Here is a 23,629-nt window from a genome sequence, read left to right on the forward strand (position 1 = left end):
ATGCAAACATGATCTGTTTTTTTTTTTCCCCAAACATGATTTGAATTGCCTTTTTGTCATATAGCCAGAATGAAGACCATAATTTTGTCTTCCTCAGGTCAGATGAAACTTATGAATAATAAAGCTTTGGAAGATACTTAAAGTTTAGCACTGTTAAAAGACAGAGTGAGATATAAGGCATAGTTTAAAAGAGTGTTATTTTCCCTTTTCTGCCTAGGCTTGGGTGTTTTAGTTTTGGAGTATTCACTGGTCACATTGGGCAAATTCTTTTATCGATATGCCTTTATAGTTAAAGTAATTGCGATGGTAGAAAGTTAAATTGTTACCACTAAACTTTAAAACTGATTAGTGAACCTCATGAAGGAGTTAAAATGGTGGAGAATTTGGGGGACCCAAAGTTTGTCAGGGCTCTCAAAAACAGCTAGGTAGTTATTAAATTATTCTGAACACCCAAGAAAACAATCAGAGGTCTCAGAGAACAAAAACTGCAAGTAAACACTTAGAAAACTACCACCTTTTGGAAGGAATCCCAGAAGATAAAGACAAAGAGACAGAAGGTTTGTTCATTCAAATTATAGCTGAAGACTTCTCTAATATAGGGACATAGACATCAAAATCCAAGAAACACAGAGACCTATTAAATCCAACAAAAGCTAAGCATCAACAAGGCATATCATAGTCAAATTCACAAAATACACAGACAATGAAAGCAGCAACAGAAAAAAAAAATCCTTAAACTTTAGTGGAAAACAAATCACATTTGCAGCAGATCTGTCCAGAGAAACCTGACAGGTCAGAATAAAGTGGAAGGATATATTCAATGTGCTGAATGGTAAAAAATATGCAGGCAGGAATTCTTTATCTAGCAAGGCTGTCATTCAGAACAGAAGAGTTGAAGAGTTTCCCAGACAAACAAAAACTAAAAGCGTTCAGCTAGCCCTACAAGAAATTTTTAGGGGGAATCTTTGAGTGGAGAAGACCAAAAGCATCAAAGACTAGAAAGGACCAGAGACCATCACCAGAAACACCAATACTACATATAACACAATGGCACTAAATTCATATCTTTGGATTATCACTCTGAGTGTAAATGAACTAAATACTTCAATCAGAAGACATGGGGAATCAGAATGGTTAAAGAAAAGAAGATCTATCTATATGCTGCTTCCAAGGGACTCATTTTAGACCGAAAGACACCTGCAGATTGAAAGTGAGGGGATAGAAAACCATCTATCATGTTTTTTTAAAAAGATTTTATTTATTTATTCATGAGAGATACACACAGAGAGAGGCAGAGACACAGGCAGAGGGAGAAGCAGGCTCCATACAGGGAGCCTGATGTGGGACTCAATCCCGGGTCTTCAGGATCACACCCTGGGTGGAAGGCGGCACTTAACCGCTGAGCCACCCTGCTGCCTCCATCTATCATGTTAATGAATGTCAAAAGAAAGCTAGAATAGCCATACTTAAATCAGAGAAACTAGGTTTTCAACCAAAGACTGTAACAAGAGATGAAGAAAGGCATAATAAAGGGGTCTATCCATCAAGATCTATCCAGATCTAGCAATTATAAATATTTATGCCCCCAAATTAGGAGCCTCCAAATATATAAATCAATTAACAATAAAGACAAAGAAACTCATTGATGATAATAATACAGTAATAGTAGGTGACTTTAATGCCCCACTTACAGCAATAGACAGATCACCTAAGCAGGTAATCAACAAGAAAACAAGGGCTTTGAGATGCACTGCACCAGATGAACTTCACAGATATATCCAAGACATTCCATCCTAAAGCAGCAGAACACACATGCTTTTCATAGATAGATTTCCAAAATAGATCACATACTGGGTCACAAATCAGCCTTCAACAAGTGCATATTTTCAGACCACAGCTTTATGAAACTTGAAGTCAACTACAAGAAAAAAATTGGAAAGACTGCCATTACATGGAGTTTGAAGAGCATCATACTAAAGAATGAATAGGTTAACCAGGAGATTAAAGAAGAAATTTTTAAAAATTACACTGAAATCTTGAATATGAAAACACAACAGTGTAAACTTGTGGGATGTAGCTAAGGCAGTCCTAAGAAGGAAGTATATTGCAATATAGGCCTACCTCAAGAATAAAGAAAAGTCTTATTTTTTTTAAGATTTTATTTATTTATTCATAGAGGCACACAGAGAGAGATGCAGAGACACAGGCAGAAAAAAGCATTTGACAAAATACACCATCCTTTCTTGATAAAAACTGTCAACAAAGGAGGGATAGATGGAAAATACCTACCTCAACATCAAAAGGCCATATATAAAAGACCCAGAGGTATTATCATCCTCGGCTCCGCCTCCCCTGGGGGTCAATGGGGAGAAACTGAGCTTTTCCTCCACATTGAGGAACAAGACAAATATGTACGCTCTTACCATTACTACTTAACATAGTACTGGAAGTCCTGAGCTCATCAATCACACAAAAAGAAATAAATGCATCTGAATTGGCAAGGAAGGAGTCAAACTTTCACTATTCGCAGATGGTGTGATACTCTATGTAGAAAGCCCAAAAGACTCCAGCAAAAAATTGCTAGAAATAATACATGAACTCAGCAAAGTTGCAGGATATAAAATCAACATGCAGAAATCTGCTCTATTTCTATACACTAATAACAAAGCAGCAGAAAAAGTAATCAAGGAATCTATCCCATTTGTAATTGTTCTAAAAACAATAAGATACCCTGGAATAAAATAACTCAAAAAGTAAAAGATCTATACTCTGGAAAACTATAGAACACTTATGAAAGAAATTGAAGAGGACACAAAGAAATGGAAGTGTTCCATGCTCATGAATTGGAAGAACAGTGTTAAAATGTATATACTATCCAAAACAAAATACACACTTAATGTAATCTCTATCAAAATATCACTATCATTTTTCATAAATAATCCTAAAATTCATATGGAAGCACAAAACACCCTGAAAAGCCAAAGCAATATTGAAAAAGAAAAACAAAACTGGAGACACCATGATTCCCGTACCTCAAGTTACATAACCAAGCTGTAGTGATCAAGACAATTATAGTACTGGCACAAAAACAGACATAGATCAATGGACCGGGATAGAAAACCCAGAGATGGACCCATGAGTATACGGTCACCTCATCTTTGAAAAGCAGGAAAGACTATCTAATGGAAAAAAGTCCCTTCAACAAATGGTATTGGAAAAACTGGACAGAATGCATGCAGAAGAATGAAACTGGACCACTTTCTTTAACCATACACAAAATTAGATTCAAAATGAATGAAAGTCCTAAATGTGATAGGAGAAACCATCAAAATCCTAGTGGACAACACAGGCAGAAATCTCTTTGACCTGGGCCTTAGCAACTTCTTACTAGACACATCTCTGGAGGCAAGGGAAACAGAAGGAAAAATAAACTATTGGGACTTCATTAAGATAAAAAGCTTATTCACAGCAAAGAAAACAATCAACAAAACTAAAAGGTAGCCTACAGAATGGGAGACAATATTTGCAAATGACATATCTGATAAACAGTTGGTATCCAAAACTATAAAGAACTTATCAGACTCAACACCCAAAAAAACAAATAATCCAGTTAAGAAACTGGCAGAGGAAGGAGTGCTTAGGTGGCTGACTCAGTTAAACTTCCAACCTTTCATTTCGTCTCAGGTCATTATCTCAGGTTTTTGAGACAGAGCCTCAAGTCAGGCTCCCTGCTAAGGTGGAGTCATCTTGGGTTTCTTTCCTTCGTCTGCCACTCCTCTCTCTCTTTCTTCCCCACCCCAAGTGAACAAATAAATATTTTAAAAAAAAGAAGAAGAAATGGGCAGAAGACACAAATAGACACTTTTACAAAGTGGACATCCAGATGTTAACAAACACATGAAAAAATGTTCAACATCACTCATCATCAGGAAAATACAAATCAAAACCACAATGAATTACCATGTCACTTCTGTAAAATGGATAAAATTAACACAAGAAACAGCCGGTTTGGGCAACGATGTGGAAAAAGGGGAATCCTCTTACATCTTTTGTAGGAATACAAACTGGTGCAGCCACTTTGGAGAGCAGTTTGGAGGTTCTTCAATACGTTAAAGATCCAGCCATTGCATTATTAGCTATTTACCCAACGGATACAAAAATATACATTGAAAGGGGTACATACACCCTGGTGTTTGTAGCAACATTATCAATAATAGCCAGAATAAAGAGAGAGCCAAAATGTCCATTGACTGATGAATGGATAAAGAAGATTTGGTATATATATATATATAATGAGTTATTACTCAGCCATAAAAAAAAAGAAATCTTGCCATTTGCAATGATATGGATGGAGCTATAGTGTATTATGCTAAGTGAAATAAGTCAGAGAAAGACAAATACCATATGATTTTATTCATATGTGGAATTTAAGAAAGAAAACAAATGAACATATGGGAAGGAGGAAAAGAAAAAAAGCAGAGAGGTAAACAACCTATAAGTGACACTTAGTGACAGAGAACAATCTGAGGGTTGATGGAGAGAGATAGATGTGGGATGGGTTAGTTGGGTGATGGGTGATGGGTATTAAAGATGGCACTTGTTGTGATGAGCACTGGGTATTGTGTGTAAGTGATGAATCACTGAATTCTGGTCCTGAAACCAATATTGTACTTTATATTAACTAAATTTATATAAAAGATATTGAAAACCTGGCTATTGAACCTTAAAGCCTTCAACAAATCATTCATCCATTAAATATGCTTTTGCTAAAGAAGCTGGATAGTTAAACCTATCTTCATGTAACTAAGCCCTACATGTTATTTTGACATATTCTCCCCTCTGTATTGAATTCAGCATTTTTTTAACACAGTAGACTGCTCTGAGGATACTAAAACACTATGCATGAGAAATTACAACACACCAAGCATTTCTAATTATGCAAGGAAATACCATGGGAGTTTATTTTGTTAAGGGATGTGCTATAGCAAATCAGATTAAAATAAACGTCATTATTCTCCAGTGAATTGGAATGCTGCTGTCAGAAAAGAAGCCTCCAAATAGTTGCTGTGAATGTATACATTGCTTACTGAGAGTACATTTTCTTTATAAAGTGGATGTTAAGGACCTTTAAAAAAAAAAAAAACACAGTATGATCTTAATTGCTAGTTGATGTCTGTCAGCATTATTTATTTAGATTATGGAGATCTCACTTGGTGTTTATGTCTAGGTACTCAATTGCCTAGACAGTGAGGATTTGTTTTTTCCTTTAGGCACCAGTGAAATCATACAGACCTTTTCATGAAAAAAATATTCTTAAAAACATATTCATGTTCTCATGATAAGAACACATGATTGTTCATTAAAATGTATGTTTAGTGGAAGTTAAAGTGAAATATGTTGTTATAAAATACTTTCTGAATTAGTTTTAAGCTTTTCTCAGTGTGATTTGTTGACATTTTTCAGTATGACATAATATATATTCAATCAAGAAAAAATTGACAAGGGAAATTGTGAAAATACAAGCTACGTCCTGATTGTCAGCAGGAATTCAGACAACCTTGATCATTTAGACACTTTAATTTTTTCTTATGTGGAAAAATTGCAGTAGTAGATTGATATGAAGTACTGCATTATATTTATCTGACAATATCCATATTAAATTCCACATTGAATTCAAAAGCCAACTTTAAATAAAATATCTCATGAGTCATTTTGTATCAACTTGTTCTAAAATGCATAAACATGTAGTCATCAGCATAATTAGTAGGAGTCTTAATTTCCATATAAATATGTTCAACTTATAAATATTAGATCCTGAAATAATAGGCCACTTTGCTTCAATAAGTAGTATAGTCTGTCAAATGTAAACTACTTTTGTTTGTTCCTAATTATGAATTAATACAAGTAACAGATTTCATATTTTGAGCATGTGAAAATGAGAAGGTATTTATTAGGCCTTTAAATTTTCTATGCTTTTCTATTTTTAATAAAATCTACTTTTATTTTTAGCTATATTCCTAGGATCATATCGTATGCCATATGAAGATATAAAAAACATCATTCTGGAGGTTAATGAAGACATGCTGAGTGAAGCCTTAATTCAGGTAATGTGCATATTTTCCTTTTGAAATTCATTTTCACAGGTATTTCTAGATTGTTATTTTCTCAATGGAGTTGTGGGAAAATGATCTTCTATATTTGGGTAATAGAATCAATAGTATCTAGCTTTGTTACCAGTAAGAGTATTCAACATTGAAGATCTAAATTCCAGGATTGTTTCTGCCTATCATTCACTGTACATAAAATTGCATGTATTTCATCATCACAATGACTGTTAAGTAAATATTGTTACTATCTTATGGATGTGAAAGTGAGGAGGCCAAATGGTTAATTAGCGTGCTTTTGACCAATTGGTAAATGTCAAAGTTATTCTTTGTTAGACATATAACATGTTCTAGAGATTGTGTCAAGCACTTAATATATTTTATCTCATTAAATAATAGAACAATCCTATGAAGTTCGCACTATTTTCCTCATGTTTCAGAAAAGAAAACTGAGGCTTAGAGAGAGTGCCCAATGTCACATAGATGGTAAGTGACAGAGTAGCAGACCTGTGATTCACAACAAGATCTCTCATGGTTCTAAATCTTTTGTTCTTTCTATTCTATTATTCTGCCTTCCATGAGCCAGTTATTTTAGCTTGCTAAATCTTAAGCTAAATGTTTCCACATCTGAGAATGCAGATGGATTAAACCAAATAATGTGCTCTGTAGAATAAAGCACTGTATAGGATCTAACATATTATTATAATTCTTGGTATGTCTGGCCCTGTCTGGTTTAATTTCTGGAAGGAAGAACTGAAGATTTTACCTGGAAGGGCATAGTCACTGTAGATGTTTTTGTTTGTTCATTTGTTTTTAAGCCATCAAGTTTGCTTTGACTTTGAAAAAGCTTGATGAGTTTGTATTGTGAGAGTTTTGCCATATCCCCCTCAGACCGTCTCTATAAATATCAGAGGACCAGTGTATGTCCTTTGAACAGACTATGTCTCTATGGAAATTCCTCAACTTTGTAATGTGGGCTTGCATTACAGATTACCTCATTTAAATGTTCTAAATATAGATATATTTTTTTTTCTAGAAGACTAAGATTTAATGCCTCTTCATTATGATGGCATACATTAATCTCTGTAAGAGTTATACTTTGATAAAGCCCCCTGGGGAAAAAAAAATTTAAAAAGTGTTCTGTACAACTAGCAAGTGTGTCTTTCTCTGAGTAGAAATGGGGAGCTGACTGATCACATTCGTCCTCCCTAAGGACTAATGTGAGGATTCACAATAATCCTCTTAAAGAAGTTGAGTGAGCTACAAGAACACTAAGAAAGACTATGGAACAGAATTTGGAAATTAATACAAGAACAAAATTAGAAGTTCGACAAAGAAGAGTAGAACCAAACCGAAATCCTAGAGATGAAGAATACAATGACTGAATTGAATAATTCAATAGAAAATTTAACATTACACTGATCAGGCAGAAGAAAGAATGGGTGAATTGAAAAATACATCATTTGACATTATGCAGCCACAGGTATAAAAATAAACAAAAAAGGGGTAGCTCAGGTGACTCAGCAGTTTAGTGCCACCTTCAGCCCAGGGCCTGATCCCTGAGAGCTGGGATGGAGTCCCATGTCGGGATCCCTGCATGGAGCCTGCTTCTCCCACTGCCTGTGTTTCTGCCTCTCTCTCTCTCTCTCTCTCTCTCTCTCTCTCTGTGTGTCTCATGAATAAATAAATAAAATATTAAAAAAAATAAACAAAAAGGAAGAGTGAAGAAAACTTACAGGACCATCAGTGGATTTCCATAGAGAAGCATGGCAGGCCAGGAGATGGTGGGATGGTATATTCAAAATATTGAAAGAAAGAAACTGTTATTCAAAACTGTTTTTAGACAAATTAGAAGTAAAGCAAAAAAAAAAAAAAAGAGAAAACAGGTCAAAACAAAGCACATCAAGATATGATAAAAGGGCAATTTCATCAAGAAGATGTAACAATTATAAATAATTACCCAAACAAAGAATCAATAAGGAAACAGTAGATTTGAACAACACTAACCAAAGGGGCATAATAGATATATATAGAACATTTCATACAACAGCAGCAAAATACATATTCTTTTCAAGTGCACATGAAACAATCTTCAGGATAGATCATATGATAAATAACAAAAGTCTTAGCAAATTTAAGATTAAAGTCATACCAGGTATATTTTCCTTTTTTTTAAGGTTTTAAATTGTATTTTAAAAATACACTGCCCTCCAGTTAAGACTTAAGCCCCCAGATGTCACAAAAAAAAAGACCAGCAGCTCGTGGACATTTACCTAATAGGTAGACAGATATGTGACCAATGCTTAAGATAGTTCCACAAAAGAGCTCATAAAACCCCCTACACTTAGAAACTCCAACAGCAATGTGCTTTGGCCCTCCTTCTCTAGGAGCTTTATACCACTGATCAATAAACTTTGCTTTACTGCCCACCAAAAAAAAACAAAAAACAAAAAAAAACACTGCCCTCAGTCCGCATCCATGGCATTTTAAGGATCACATCTGTTCCTTAGCTTCTTTTATTATCCAAATTGTATCACATTTCTTTTCTTTTTCTTTTTTTTAAAAGATTTTATTTATTTATTCATGAGAGACACACACAGAGAGAGGAGAGACACAGGCAGAGGGAGAAGCAGGCTCCACGTAGGGAGCCCAATGTGGGACTCCATCCGGGGACTCCAGGACCACGCCCTGAGCTGAAGGCAGACACTCAACCGCTGAGCCATCCGGGCATCCTGATTTTATCACATTTCTTACTGGATTCTAGGCTCTTGCAAATGAATAGACTCACATCAGGGGAATCAACAAACAGTGGCAAAACAACATTGTGAAATAGAAAAATAAAATGTTTGTCACATGAGTGTAGCAATACAGAGAACGTATCAAGAACATGGCTCACTGGTGGTGGCAGCTATGTTAGTGTTTCTTTCTGCCTCAAGTTAAGAAACAAGTTGGACCAATCAGCGTGACTAAATTTTCCTGCTATGGAATTATAGAAGCCCTGCAGCTTCCCAGGTTTGTTCTGAAGGTCCTCATACTCAGATGCCTAAAGAATCATCTCACATTGGTCCAGCTGCTTCACAAATTTGGCTTCTGCATTAGGTTAGGTCTAATACTTTTCCCGAATTTCATAAAGTTCCTTTCTGAGATCCTCTGGAAGGAGCTGGGTTAGCTGCTTCATAGCTTCTGGTATTTTTCAAGATGCTCATCTTTTGGAACCAGAGCCATAAGTGTCATTCTGTACTTGAGATCTGATACACTCTCTGACCTCTAAACATGTCTGTATACCCAGACAGTCCATGGGATTCTCTGAGCTGCCCCACCAGCCGCAGGCACTATTCGAGGCCCCGCAGCCTGAACAGGGCGGCAGCAGAGGCCTATGCCATGTGGACACTGATCTGGCCGGTTGGTACAAGCCACCCCGACTCTCTTTTCTAACCACAGGGGTATGGAACTAAAAATCAAATACATGGAAACTAACAGAATGCTCTTGAACAACTAATAGACCCACAGAATGTTTTCCTTTTTTAAAGAATGAAATACAAATATCTGTTGAGATAAAACTTACGGGATGAAAATAAAACACTTCTAACAGGGAATTTAGGGATAAACATGTATGTCAAGAAAAAAAAAAGTATCTCAACCAAATTTTACATCGCAGGGTACTAGAGAAAAAGATACATGATTAAGCCCAAAGTTGGGAGACAAAAGGAAATTATAATAAAGACTAGAGCAGAAATAACTGAAATCGAGAAATAGAAAATAGAAAAGATCAATAAAACTAAGAGTTAGTTCTTTGAAAAGATAAAATTGATTAGCCTTTGGTTAGACTAACCCAACAAGAGATAAGATCCACATAAATAAAATTACAAATGAAATAGGAAACATTACAACTGATGCCAAAGAAATACAAAGGATTATAAGAGACTACTGTGAACAATTATATGCCAACTAACTGCACAGCCTAGAAGAGGATAAATTCTGAGTTACATACAACCTAGCAAGACTGAATCATGAAGAAATAGGATATATGAACAGACTATAATGATGAAGGAGATTGAGGCAGTCATCAAAAACCTCTCCACAAAGAAAAGTCTAAGTTCAGATGATTTCACTCATGAATTTTACCAAATGTTTAAAAAAGAATTAACACCAATCCTTCTGAAATGCTTCCAAAAATTTGAAGAGAAAGGAACATTCCCAAGCTCATTTTATGACACCAGCCTTACCCTGATACCAAAATAAGACAAGAACATTATAAAAGGAATGCCTGGGTGATTTAGCCTTTAAGTGCCTGCCTTTGGCCCAGGGCTGATCCTGGAGTGCCAGATCGAGTCCTGTATCGGGTTACCTGCATGGATCCTGCTTCTCCCTCCGCCAATGTCTCTGCCTCTCTCTCTCTGTGTCTCTCATGAATAAATAAATAAAATCTTTTTAAAAATAAAGAACACTGTAAAAAAGTGCAGGCCAATATATCTGATGAATATGAATGCAAAGTTTATCAACAACAGCTAGGAAATTGAATTCAACAGTACATTAAAAGGATCATACACCATGATCCAGTGTGATTCATAACTGGGATGCAAACATAGTTCAATATACATAAATCAATAAATAGGATACATTGCATTAATAGAATTAAAGATAAAACCCACATGATCATCTCAATAGATATAAAAACATTTTACAAAATTCAACATCCATTCATGATAATACCTCTCAGCAATTTGGGTATAGAAGAAACTCATTTTAGCTTGTTAGAGGCCATAAATGATAAACATATAGCTAATATCATAATAATGAAAGGTGGAAAGTTTTTCTTCCTAGATCAGGAATAAGGAAAGGGTGTCCATTCTTACCATATCTATTCAACCTAGTACAGGTAGTCCTAACCAGAGTGATGAAACATGAAAAAAAAATAAGAAAAGGCATCCAAAAAATAAATAAATAAATAAATAAAAATAAAAAATAAAAGGCATCCAAATTGGAAAGTGAGTAGTAATGTTGTCTGAAGATCACATGATCTAAAATATAGAAAATCATAAGGACTCCATCCATCATAAGGATCTAAAATATAGAAAATCATAAGGACTCCAAAAAAAACCTGTTAGAGCTAATGTGCAAATTCAATAAAGTTGCAGGATACAAAATTAATATACAAAGATTAGTTGTGTTTCATGTTCATTATGATTTATTCATATCTCTTAACTTTGCTCCTTCCCTTTCCTATGATACTTAGGCATAATTTAAGGAAGTGAAAGATCTGTACCCTGAAATCTCTAAGACACTTATGACAGAAATTGAAGGAGACACAAATAAATGGAAAGATATTTCATGTTCATGGATGATAATAATTATTTTGTTAAAACATTCATACTACCCAAAGCCATTCTATACGTCAAATACAATCTCTATCAAGATTCCAATAGCAGTTTTTACAGAAATAGAAAAAATATTCCTAAATTTCATATAAACCATAATAGCCAAAAAAATCCCAATAAAGAACAAATATGGAGGCATCACAATTCCTGATATCAAGCTATATTACAAAAGTATTGTAATCAAAACAATATTGTGCATAGATCAATGGAACAGAAGTTAGAGCCCATAAATAATCCTGTCAAATATTGGATAAGGTAGCTAAGAATACTGAATGGAGAAAAGGATAATCCTTTTTATAAAGTGTTCTGGGAAAACTGGATAGTCACATGCAAAAGAATGAAACTGGAACCTTATCTAATATCACTCACAAAAAAATTAATTTGAAATGAATTTTTAGAGACTTAAATGTAAGTCATGAAAACAAAATTCCTAGAAGAAAACATAGGGGAAAACCTCCTTGACATTGTTCTTGGAAATACTATTTTGATGTGATACCAAAAGCAAAAATAAACAAGTGAGACTATATCAAACTAAGTTTTCTACACAGCATAGGAAATAGCAGAATGAAAAGGCAACCTATTGTATGGGAGAAAATACGTGCAAACCACAAATCTGATAAGGGGTTAATATCCAAAATATATAAAGAACTCCTGCAACTTAAGAGTAGAAAACCAAATAATTTGATTTAAAAAATCAGCAAAGGACTTGAAAAGTCATTTTTCCAATGAAGATATTCCAGTGGCCAACAGGTTTATGAAAAGATGCTCAATATTACTAATTACCAGGGATATGCAAATCAAAACTATAATGAGATATCACCTCATATATATTGGAATCACTATTATGAAAAATACAAGAGATAACAAGTGCTGTTGAGGATGTAGAGAAAAGAGAACCCTTGTACACTGTTGATGAGAATGTAAATTGGTGCAGCCACTCTTAAAAACAGTGTGGTGACTCCTGAAAACATTAAAATAGAACTACTATATGATTGAGCAACCACACTTCTGGGTCTATCTGTGAAGGAAATGAAATCACTATATTGAAGAGGTATCTGTATACCCATTTTTATTGCAGTATTTTGTTTTTACAGTAGCCAAGATGCGGAAACAATATACATTTCTATTGATGAATGACTAAAGAAGTTATATGCACACATAGGAATATCACTCAACCATAGAAAAGGAGGACATCCTTTCTTTTTTTTAAAAAAAATATTTTATTTATTTATTCATGAGAGAAACAGAGAGAAGAATGGCAGAGACACAAGCAGAGAGAGAAGCAGGCTCCATGCAGGGATCCAGATGTGGGACTTGATTCTGGGACCCCAGGATCACGCCCTGGACCAAAGGCAGACACTCCACTGCTGAGCCACCCAAGTGTCCCAGGAGGACATCCTTTCATTTATCATAACATTGGTGGACCTTGAGGACATTACACTAAATGAAATATGTCACACAGAGAAAATACTTCCAGGGCAGAGAAGAAAATGTTATCGAATATATTATATTAGAATATGTAATTGGAAGTCAGAATGGATATTAGGACTGAAAATAGGATTTTTGGAATCATTTGCAAAGAAATGTTTGTTGGAGTATGAGAACCAATGATAGTGGATAGGAGATAGTGGAAGAAAAGTGACAAGTGGAAGGTTAAAGACCATGTTTCTGTAGAGTGTACCAACCAGTTGAGAGAATGGATGGTGTTACAGATATCAGAACAAAGTGAGCCACCTTGACTGGGAGACACACCACCGTGTCTGTGGTGTGTCACAATATCCAGCACAGGAGAGAATTTTAAGGAATGATAAATAAGAGAAGGAGATGGGGTAAAAATGCCCCTTTTGATGTCCTGAATTTCAGTGACTTACTTAAAGTTGTAGTTATTTTCTTGTTGATTTTTCTTAAAATAATCTATACTTTGTACCAGATATGTATACACACATCCTTAAGTAGATGTTCTGTTTATTGTCTTTTGGCTATGTCTCCCTTATTTTTAAGGGACGGAGACATTTATTCTGGGTATACAACTATCCAGTATCCTATTTTTTGTTCATTCTCCACCTGCTTCATTATCTCTTAACTTTGCTCCTTCCCTTTCCTCCTTTCTTCCTACCCTCTCTCCCCCTAACCTCCCTTCCCTCCTCCCTCCTTTCCTTATTTTATTTTAAATAAATTTTGTTTTAAATAAAGGGCCCTGATCTTTCTTAATAATATCAGCTCGGTGAAATATGGCTCTAGGGCATCTCCTTCATATACCTAGAAATTATAGGAACACCTCCATAGATGTCTCTGTGATACATGCATGGAAATAGTCCAGCTTACTTTTTCCCCTCAGATAATTTCCACTCATGCTGGCTGTGTTACTTTTCTGGAATGCATTAAATATCCATCACTGTATCAGATGTATATAGTCTACAGGTAGCCATATGATTATGTTTTTCCAGTTATTACTTTATGTCTCAAAACAGATTATATGAATTATGTAACTTTTTATTGGGTCCTGCCATGATAATTAGAATAAAGTATTGGTCATCTGATCCATTGCCCTGATTACAGGCAATGCTACTCCTAAGCCATCAAAGATAGATGGGTATCTATTGATTCTGCAGGGGAGAAATGACTCTTCAACTTCCCTCAATTAACCAGTTCTACCGTATAATTATTCTTATAGTCAGGAAGTTCATGCATGTGTAATAGTACAGCTCACTTTTGTCTCCTCAATCCATCTTTGTAATCATTGATCTATTTATGTTCCTATCGACCATCTGTATTTTATGCTGCCTGTGAGTCTGCATGTGTTCATATACTTTACAAAGGTTGATGACTATTAAGTATATCAATTACAGCTGTAATGGCATTAGTATTGTAGAATTTGAAAACATTTTTCTCTTAAATAACAACTTATATTAGCCACATTCATTTCCAAATTTTTTAGAGAAAAATGAGACATTAGCAATAACAGGAACATTTGTTAAGTATTTCTTTCCCATTTCTCATTAAGTTGGCATAAATAATTACTTTATGGCATGCTATGCAATCTAAAAATACCTTTACCCACAAGCTGCTGTTCTTTTCCATCTTTTGTTTCTAACTAGTTATTTGAGTCATTTTTTCTCTTCCCTTTCTTCACTGCTTATCTTAGACCCTTGTTTGCTACTTTCAATTTGTTGATAAAATTATATCTATTTTAAGTAAATGTAATGACTGCTTATTTTCATCCCTTCTATGTCTATTATTGAGTAATACCAGTATTCATTTGTCACCATCACTGTATTGTTGTCCATAAGTGATATCAGAGTTTTTTTGTTTTGTTTTGTTTTGTTTTATTCATGAGAGACACAGAGAGGGAGAGAGAGGCAGAGACACAGGCAGAGGGAGAAGCAGGCTCCATGCAGGGAGCCCGACACAGGGACTCAATCCCGGGTCTCCAGGATCAGGCCCCAGGCCGAAGGCGGTGCAAAACCGCTAAGCCACCCGGGCTGCCCCCAGAGTGTTTTAAAAAGAAAGAAAAATTAGCTTTAAACAATTTTCCTATACTAATTGGATTGTAAAATGCATTTTAAAAATGCTAAATATTTTAGTTTATTTACATTTTGAACAAAACAGAAGTCTAATTAATAGTTAAGCAAGATGTGGCCTCAAAGATCATATTTTCTGCTGCCTTCTAGACTTTAAGCCATGATAGATCTTTATTAAAATCCTGGTTCTTTCATCCTATACATCCATTGGGTCTGTTGAAATGAGGTGTTTTGTGGTAGACCAAGAATTCCCTTGCCGTTGTAGAATTTGGAAAGAGTCATATTTTTCCTCACACAGACTTCCACAATCTTAAACTAGAAATGAAGAGCAAGGTTATACCAATATCCTAACACTAACTTGCACTTGTGAATTTACCTCTAGACAAAATGCAGAAATCTCTTAGCCCAAGAGAAGGAGGCAGAGAATCCAGGTTCAAATGCCTTCAATGAATCTAACAGAGATGGAAAACAATCACACTGTTTTTTTGTTTCGTTTTGTTTACCAGTGTCCTACTCATTTTTTTTTTTTTTGGTATTATATAAATTGGTTTTGAATCCAAAGATTGTCAGCTAGTCATATATCTGTAAAAACAATTCTTCTCAGTTGTAAATTCAGGAATTAGGATAATCTATATATAAGAATAAATATTTACTTACCATATGGTTTTTTCAATGTTCTATTATAACTCTAGATCTCCTATGTAAAGCATAAATATGTCTTATCATCAAATATATTAGTCATATAAAGTACAATTTTATATAATATGATATAGTCAACATGCTATGACATACTTTAACACATTTATAGCAATAACACAATAGTTTATTTTTAATCTAATTTGTAAAAGCTAGAGAGATAGGAATAGATAAGGAGGGATTGAACCCTTTTATTAGACTCAGTGGTAGGCACATAGATTCATTGTCTTATGGATACATTTCTATATGTCTTAAATATTATACAATAAATATGTTTGAAAGTATTTGACAAGTGCTGAAAACGCATGCTTAAGAAGAGTTCCTTAACTTTGGCACTGTTGATATTTTGGCCCAATAATACTTTTTTGTGGAGAGCTGTCCTGTACTTTGTAGGATTCTTAGCACTATTCCTGGCCTCTATCCACTAGGTGTGAGTAGCAGCACCCCCACCACTAGTTATATAAAACAAAAATGCCTTCAGACATTGAAAAATGTCCCCTACGAGACAAAATTGTCTTTGGTTGAGAACCACTATCTTCAAAATTACTTTTATTTCATATAAGTGAAATGATCTAGTATTTTCCTCTTGCTGACTGACTGACTTGGCTTAGCATAATACACTCTAGCTCTATCCATGTCCTTGCAAATAGCAAGATTTCATTTTTTTTGATGACTCTAATATTCCATTGTGTATGTATGTGTGTGATATAGATCACATCTTCCTTATTCATTCATCAGTCAATGGACATTTGGTCTCTTTCCATAAAGAGACAACAATTTGGCTATTGTTGATAATGTTAATGTACATATCAAGGTGCTTGTGCCCCTTTAAATCAGTATTTTTGTGTCTTTGGGTAAATACCTAGTAGTGCAATTACTGTGTTGTAGGGTAGTTCTCTTCTTAACTTTTTTTTTTCTTCTTAACTTTTTGAGTAATCTCAATACTGTTTTCCAGAATAGCTGCACTAGTTTGTATTGCCACCAACAGTGTAAATGGTTCTTCTTTCTTCACATACTCACCAACATCTGTTGTTTCCTGTGTTGTTGATTTTATCCATTCTGACAGATGTAAGGTAGTATCTCAGCATGGTTTTGATTGGTATTTCCTTGATGATGAGGGATGTTGAACATCTTTTCATGTGTCTATTGACCATTTGGATGTTTTCTTTGGAGAAAATGTCTTTTCATGTCTTTTGCCCATTTCTTAATTGGATTTTTTTAGGTGTTGAATTTAATAAGTTCTTTATAGATTTTGGGTGAAAGCCCTTTATCAGATGTCATTTACCAATATCGTCTCCCATTCTATATGTTGTGTTTTAGTTTTGTGGATTGTTTCCTTCACTGTGCAGAAGCTTTTTATCTTGATGAATTCCCAATAGTTCATTTTGTCTTTGTTTCCCTTATTAGTAGAGACATGTCTACTGATAAGTAGCTATGGCTAAGGTCAGAGGGATTTCTGCCTGTGTCCTCCTCTAGGATTTTGATGGATTCCTATCTCACATTTAGGTTTCTCATCCATTTTGAGTTTATTTTTGTGTATGGTATAAGAAAGTGGTCCAGTTTCATTCTTCGGCATATCGCTGTCCAGTTTTCCTAACATCATTTGTTGAAGAGACTCTTTTCTCCATTGGATATTCTTTCCTTCTTTGTCAAAAATGAAGTGAACCTATACTTGTGGGTCAATTTCTGGGTTTTCTATTCTGATCCATTGATCTATGGGTCTGTTTTTTGCTAGTACCATACTGTCTTGATCATTACAGTTTTTTAATAGAGCTTGATGTCTGGAATGGTGCTTTCTCCCAGCTTTGCTTTTCTTTTTTCAATATTGCTTTCAATATTGCTTTCAATATTGCTTCTGTGATTCTATACAAATTTCAGGATTGTTTGTCCACCTAAGTGAAAAAAGCAGATGGCATTTTGATAGGGATTGCAATAAGTATATAGATTGCTTTCTGTAGTATAGATATTTTAATAATGTTTATTCTTCCAATCCATAAGCATGGGATCTTTTTTTCATTTCTTTGTGACATTTTCAGTTGCTTTCATAAGTGTTCTATAGATTTTCAAGTATGGATCTTTTACCTCTTTAGTTAGGGTTATTCCTAGGTATCTTATAGCTTTTACAATTATAAGGGCATCAATTACTTTATTTCTTTTTTTTTCTTCATTATTTATAGAAATGCAATGGATTTCTATAGGTTCATTTTGTATCCTGAGACATTACTGAATTTGTGTATCAGTTCTAGCAACTTTTTTTGGTGGAGTCTTTTGGGTTTTCTACATAGAGTATCATATCAATTGCAAATAGTGAAAGTTTGACTTCCTCCTTGCTGATTCAATGCCTTTTACTTCTTTTTGTTTTGTGATTGCTGAGGCTAGGACTTCTAGTACTATGTTAAATAACAGTAATGAGAGTGGACATCCCTGTCTTGTTCCTGATCATAGAGAAAAAACTCTCAGTTTTCACAATTTTTTAAAATATCTTATTTATTTATTCATGAGAGACAGAGAGAGAGAGACAGAGAGAGAAGCAGGCTTCATGCAGGGAGCCTGACGTGGGACTCAATCTCGGGTCTCCAGGATCACACTCTGGGCTAAAGGCAGTGCTAAACCCCTGAGCCACCGGGGCTGCCCCAGTTTTCACCATTTAGGATGAAATTAGCTGTGGTCTTTGGATTTGGAAGTTTTCCTTCCATTTCTATGTTTTTGGAAATACATAGAATTTGGATTCTTTGGAAACAAAGAATATCTAATTGACTCTTTTTTAAATGTCTTGGTAGAATTTCCTTAGGGAGCCATCTGGCCCCAGACTTTTGTTTGTTGGATGATTTTTGATTACTGATTCAATTTCTTTCATGTTTATGGATCTATTCAAATTGTTCACATCTTCCTGTTTCAGTTTTGACAGTTTGTATGTTTCTAGAAATTTGGCCATTTCTTCCAGATTGCCCAATTTCTTAGTATATAATTTTTCATAATATACTCTAATAATTGTTTTATTTCTGTGGTGTTGGTTGTGATCCTTTCTCATTCATTATTTTATTTATTCGAGTCTTTCTTATATTTTGATAATTTTGGGTAGAGGTTTATTGGTTTTATTGAGTCTTTCAAAGAAGCAGCTCCTAGTTTTGTTGATCTACTTTTTTGTTTGTTTTTATATCATTCGTTTCTATGTTCTAATTTTTATTATTTTCTTTCTTCTTCTGGCCTTTAACTTCATTTCCTGTTCCCTTTTTAGCTCCTTTGCACGTAATATGATTGTATATTTGAAATTTTTCTTATTTAAGGTAAGCCTGTATTGCTGTAATATTCCTTCTTATGACTACCTTTGCTGTATCCCCAGTGTTCTGGACTGTCATGTTTTCATTTTCATTAGCTTCTATGTATTTTTTACTTTCTTCTTTAATCCTGGTCAACCAATTCATTCTTTAGTAGGATGTTCTTTAACCTCCATGTATTTGTGGTCTTTTCCAATTTGTTTTGTGTGTGGTTGAATTCAAGTTTTACAACGCTGTGGTCTGAAAATATGTGTAGTATGATCTCAGTCATCTTGTATTTGTTGAGGGCTCATTTATGACCCAGAATGTGATCTATTCTGCAGAATGTTCCAGGTGCACTTCAAAAGAATGTGTATTCTGCTGCTTTAGGATGAATTGTTCTCAATATATTTGTGACATCCATCTGGTCCAGTGTGTCATTCAAAGCCATTCTTTCCTTGTTGATTTCTGCTTAGATGAATTATCCATTGCTATAAATGGGGTTTTCAAGTCCCCTACTATTTTTATATAAGTATCAGTAAGTTTCATTTTTTGTTGTTATTTATTAACCCATGTATTTGAGTACTTCCAAGTGGGGGTATAAATATTTATAATTGTTAGATATTTCTGTTGGATAGTCCCATTTATTATGGTATAGTGCCATTCTTCTCTTATTCCTGTCTTTAGTTTAAGATCTAGTTTGTCTGATATGAGTCTGGCTACTCTGGCTTTCTTTTGACATTCATTAATATGGTAGATTGTTCTTCTTCCCCTCACTTTCAATATGCAGTTGTCTTTAGGTCTCTTGTAAGCAAACGTATGTGAATTTTTTAAAAATAATTCTGGTACCCTATGTATTTTGATTGGAGCATTTACTCCATTATTATTCAGAATGATTAGTGAAAGGTATGAATTTAGTGCTGTTTTATTACCTGTTAATTTGCTGTTTCTGGAGATTTTCCCTGATCCATTCCAGTCTTTGTTGCTTTTGGTCTTTCTACCCCACTCAGGTAGTCCCCTTAAATATTTCTTGCAGGACTTGTTTACTGGTCATGAACTCCTTTAATTTTTGTTTGTCTGGGATATTCTTTATCTCTCCTTGTATTCTAAATGACAAGCTTGCTCGATAATGTATTCTTTGCTGCATATTTTACCATTCATCATGTTGAATATACTATGCCACTCTCTTTGGGCCTGTCAGGTTTCTTTAGTGTGATCTGCTGCTAACCTGATTTGTCTTCCATTGTATGTTAGGGTTTTGTTTACACTTGCTGTTTTCAAGATTCTTTCCTTATCTCTGTAATTTGCAAATTTTACAAACTGCAAACTGATGTTGGTCAGCTTTTGTAGAGTTTGATGGGAGTTCTCTGTGCCTCCTGGATTTGGATGTCTGCTTCTTTCCCCAGATTGGTGAAATTATCAGCTATAACTTGCTTAAATAAACCTTCTGCCCCTTTTTGCTTTTCTTCTTCTTCTGGGACTCCTATGATATGAACAGTATTATGCATTATTGATCACGGAGTTCCCTTACATTCATGGTCTAATATTTTTCTTTCCCTCCTATTTTACTTTCATTATTTTCCATAAATTTATCTTCTATACCACTAATTCATTCCTCTCCTTCCATATTTGTGGTCATCACATATAGTTGGTTTTGCATCTTGTTTATAGAATTTTTTATTTTGGCCTTACTAGAGTTTAGGTCTTTTATCCCTGCAGTAATGGTCTCTGCTTTCTTCCATGCTTTCTCAAGCCTAGCTAGTATACTTAGGATTGTTGTTTTGGATTCTGGTTCAAGTTTATTACTTATATCTCTTTTGTTTCGCTCCATGTCTGTGACCTGGTATTGTTCATTCTTTTTGGATAAATTCTTCAATCTTGGCATTTTGTGTAGGTCTTGTCTTTTATGTGTTAGTAACACCTACACCTGATTGTATTTCCACTACCACTAAAGCTTTCAGCATTCTATGATCAATAGATCTGGTGTGTGCAGTATTTTCTGTTCATTTTCTGGGGGAGGGGCCTCCTGCTTCTCTGGCTCTCAATTACACTTGCCCTATTAGAAAAGGCACCTGAAGAGTAATAGGGGGCAGGGCTTGATGTAAGTGGCTCAGGCCTCCATTGTGTGCACTGTACTGCTTGCTGAACTCCATCCATATTGATGGGAGGGGTGAACAATGGAGCTGGACTATTCTCTTCTCTGGAAAAGTGAGTTTGCACCCACCGCTGTTCAGAAAGCCCTCACAAAAAGCAGTCTATCCTCTTGTATCCCGGGTTTCTATCAGATCCCTGCCTCCACCCTGTCTGTGTTCATACTGTCAGCCCAGCTGTTGGTGCTGCAATGTTCCTGACTTTTATCTTCAGTGGGTGGCTTGGTTTCAGAATTCCAAATTTTAGATGCAGACCTGCTCTGATCCTCTGGGTAAGGTCTTAATGCACTGTGTTTGGTACCAGTTTGTCACAGAAAAGCAGTTGTGTAACCATTCAGGGGCTTGGATTTTAAGGTAAAGCATAACAAAAAGCTGGCATTTAGGCTAGTTGCCCTCAGCAGGTGTCTTTGATAGAGAAAGTCAACCCACATTCATCCTGTTGTTCTTCAGGGATGTTTTGACTATTTCTCTCTCTCCTTTCAGCCACATACATTTTATAATCATTTTGACAAGTTTAAACTAGAGGAAAAATCCATTCACAGTATTTGATTACACTTGCATAAAATGGGCAAATTTGTATCTATTGAGATTCATATATTTAATTCTTCCTATCCTTGAGCATGGCCTGTGTGTCTATTTATTTAAATCATTTTTAACAACTTTGAAAAAAACTTTTTTTAAGATTTTATTTATTTATTCATGAAAGACACAGAGAGAGAGAGAGAGGCAGAGACACAGGCAGAGGGAGAAGCAGGCCCCATTCAGGGAGCCTGATGTGGGTCTCAATCCCGGGACCCCAGGAACACATCCTGGGCCAAAGGCAGGCACTAAACCACTGAGCCACCCAGGGTTCCCTCTGAAAAAACTTTCTATGACACTTCCTAATTTATCTGTTTTTCCATATTTTGGTTATTTTTTTAATCTAAATTAGACAACATGTTTACTGTTTCATGCATGTTTGCTTAAATTTACTCATATATTTAATTTAGGTTTATACTTCCCTTCTATATTATATGACAGCTTCTAGGATCATTTTACTTCTTACTGAAACACATCTTTTTAAAGTATTGCTAGTGAAATTTTGGTCATTGTAAACACTAAAGTTTGTATGATAATGTGTTTATTTCATCCTTGATCTTAAAATATATTTGCAATGGATATATAATTCTAATTTGTAAATTATTTTCTCAGCAGTGTAAACAGATTATTTCACCAATATCTGGTTTTGATTATTATTGAACAACATCCATTCTTCAGTTTATTTTGATTCATTGGGCTTCCTGAATATAATGATTGTTATTTTATCAATGATGGATAATTATTAGCCATTTTTATTTAGAGTATTATTTGTTCTATGCTCTCTATCCATAGTTGCCTTCTATAATTCTAATTAAACATATTTTAACCATTCTCACTCTGTCTATGTTTTCTTGTGTTTACATCTCATAGTTTGTCTTTTTGTCAAATACTTTACTGGGTATGTTTTTTTGTTCTTTTTTGTCCATTTTTACTAATTTTTTTATGATTTCTGCCTCATCTTCTGTTTTACTTCCCCCAATGAATTTCTAATATCAATTATTATATTTCTTATCTCTCTAGAAAATCTTTGTTTTTCAAATATTATGTCTTGTGTCTTTATAGGTCTAATTCTATTGTTTTTCTCACTGATTTTTACTATTGTTTTTTCACTGCTTCCTATGTTATCTTTATTTTTATTGTGAACTAGTGATTTCTAATTTTTTTTTTTTTTTTGATTTCTAATTTTTATCTGTGGGAATACTTTGAAACTGATGTTTAAAGGTAGTTTCCTCCTTGGAAATTTGCATGAATTATTGTCAGACATCTAGGACCACTACCAAAGACTAATCACTTTAAGTTTAAATTCTCTCTCTCTCTCTCTCCTCATCTCTATATCTCTATATCTCTATCTCTCTATTTCTTATTTCTCTCTGGGATAGATTTTTAGGTGTGTGTGTGTGTGTATGTGTTGTTGTTGTTGTTGTTGTTTTTTTTTTTTTTTTAAACTAGGTAGTTTATATTCTGATCAAAAACCTGCATGGGAGCTGTCTTGTGGTTAGAGATTTATAGGGGAGAAACCCCATACTCTAGATACCAGAGTCAAGGCAAAATCAGGCAAGATTTCATACTGTTTTCCTCTGTGGGTGAGCTTTGTTTTTTCTTGAAGGTAAGCCTTTCACTAGGGATATTATCTCTTGGGGTCTCATATTTACACAGTTGAATTTTTCCTCATATCTTGTAAAAGGTCTAGGCCTTGTGTACACTCCATCTTATCTTCTAGACACATTGCAGCTGAAAACTGTGGACCACTAGAGATTGGTAGATGTTCCTAAGATAGTCTTAATCTTCAGTATTTGATTATATCTCTGGATTAGTCCTTTATTTAAAAAAAAAAAAGATATTTTAAAAGAGTTTTATGTGTTCTCTAAATTGACAGCCCATACCCCATTTGACTACCCAATTGACTAGGGTAATCAGTCAGCTAGAAATAGAAGTATTTTCTAA

General features: G+C 34.7%; 1 protein-coding gene across 7 annotated transcripts in view; it reads left to right on the forward strand.

Annotated features, from left to right (window-relative positions):
* DIAPH2 (diaphanous related formin 2) overlaps positions 1–23,629 on the forward strand; it is a 1,060,012-nt gene that overhangs the window by 495,425 nt on the left and 540,958 nt on the right. For all 7 annotated transcript variants that reach the window (XM_049107608.1, XM_049107607.1, XM_025431781.3 and 4 more), the window contains one exon: positions 6,010–6,104. In XM_049107608.1, coding sequence (XP_048963565.1) covers positions 6,010–6,104 — 95 coding nt within the window. The remainder of the gene's footprint in view (positions 1–6,009; positions 6,105–23,629) is intronic.

This window comes from Canis lupus, chromosome X (genome assembly GCF_003254725.2).
Source record: "Canis lupus dingo isolate Sandy chromosome X, ASM325472v2, whole genome shotgun sequence".
In the NCBI taxonomy this organism is placed as follows: Eukaryota; Metazoa; Chordata; class Mammalia; order Carnivora; family Canidae; genus Canis; species Canis lupus.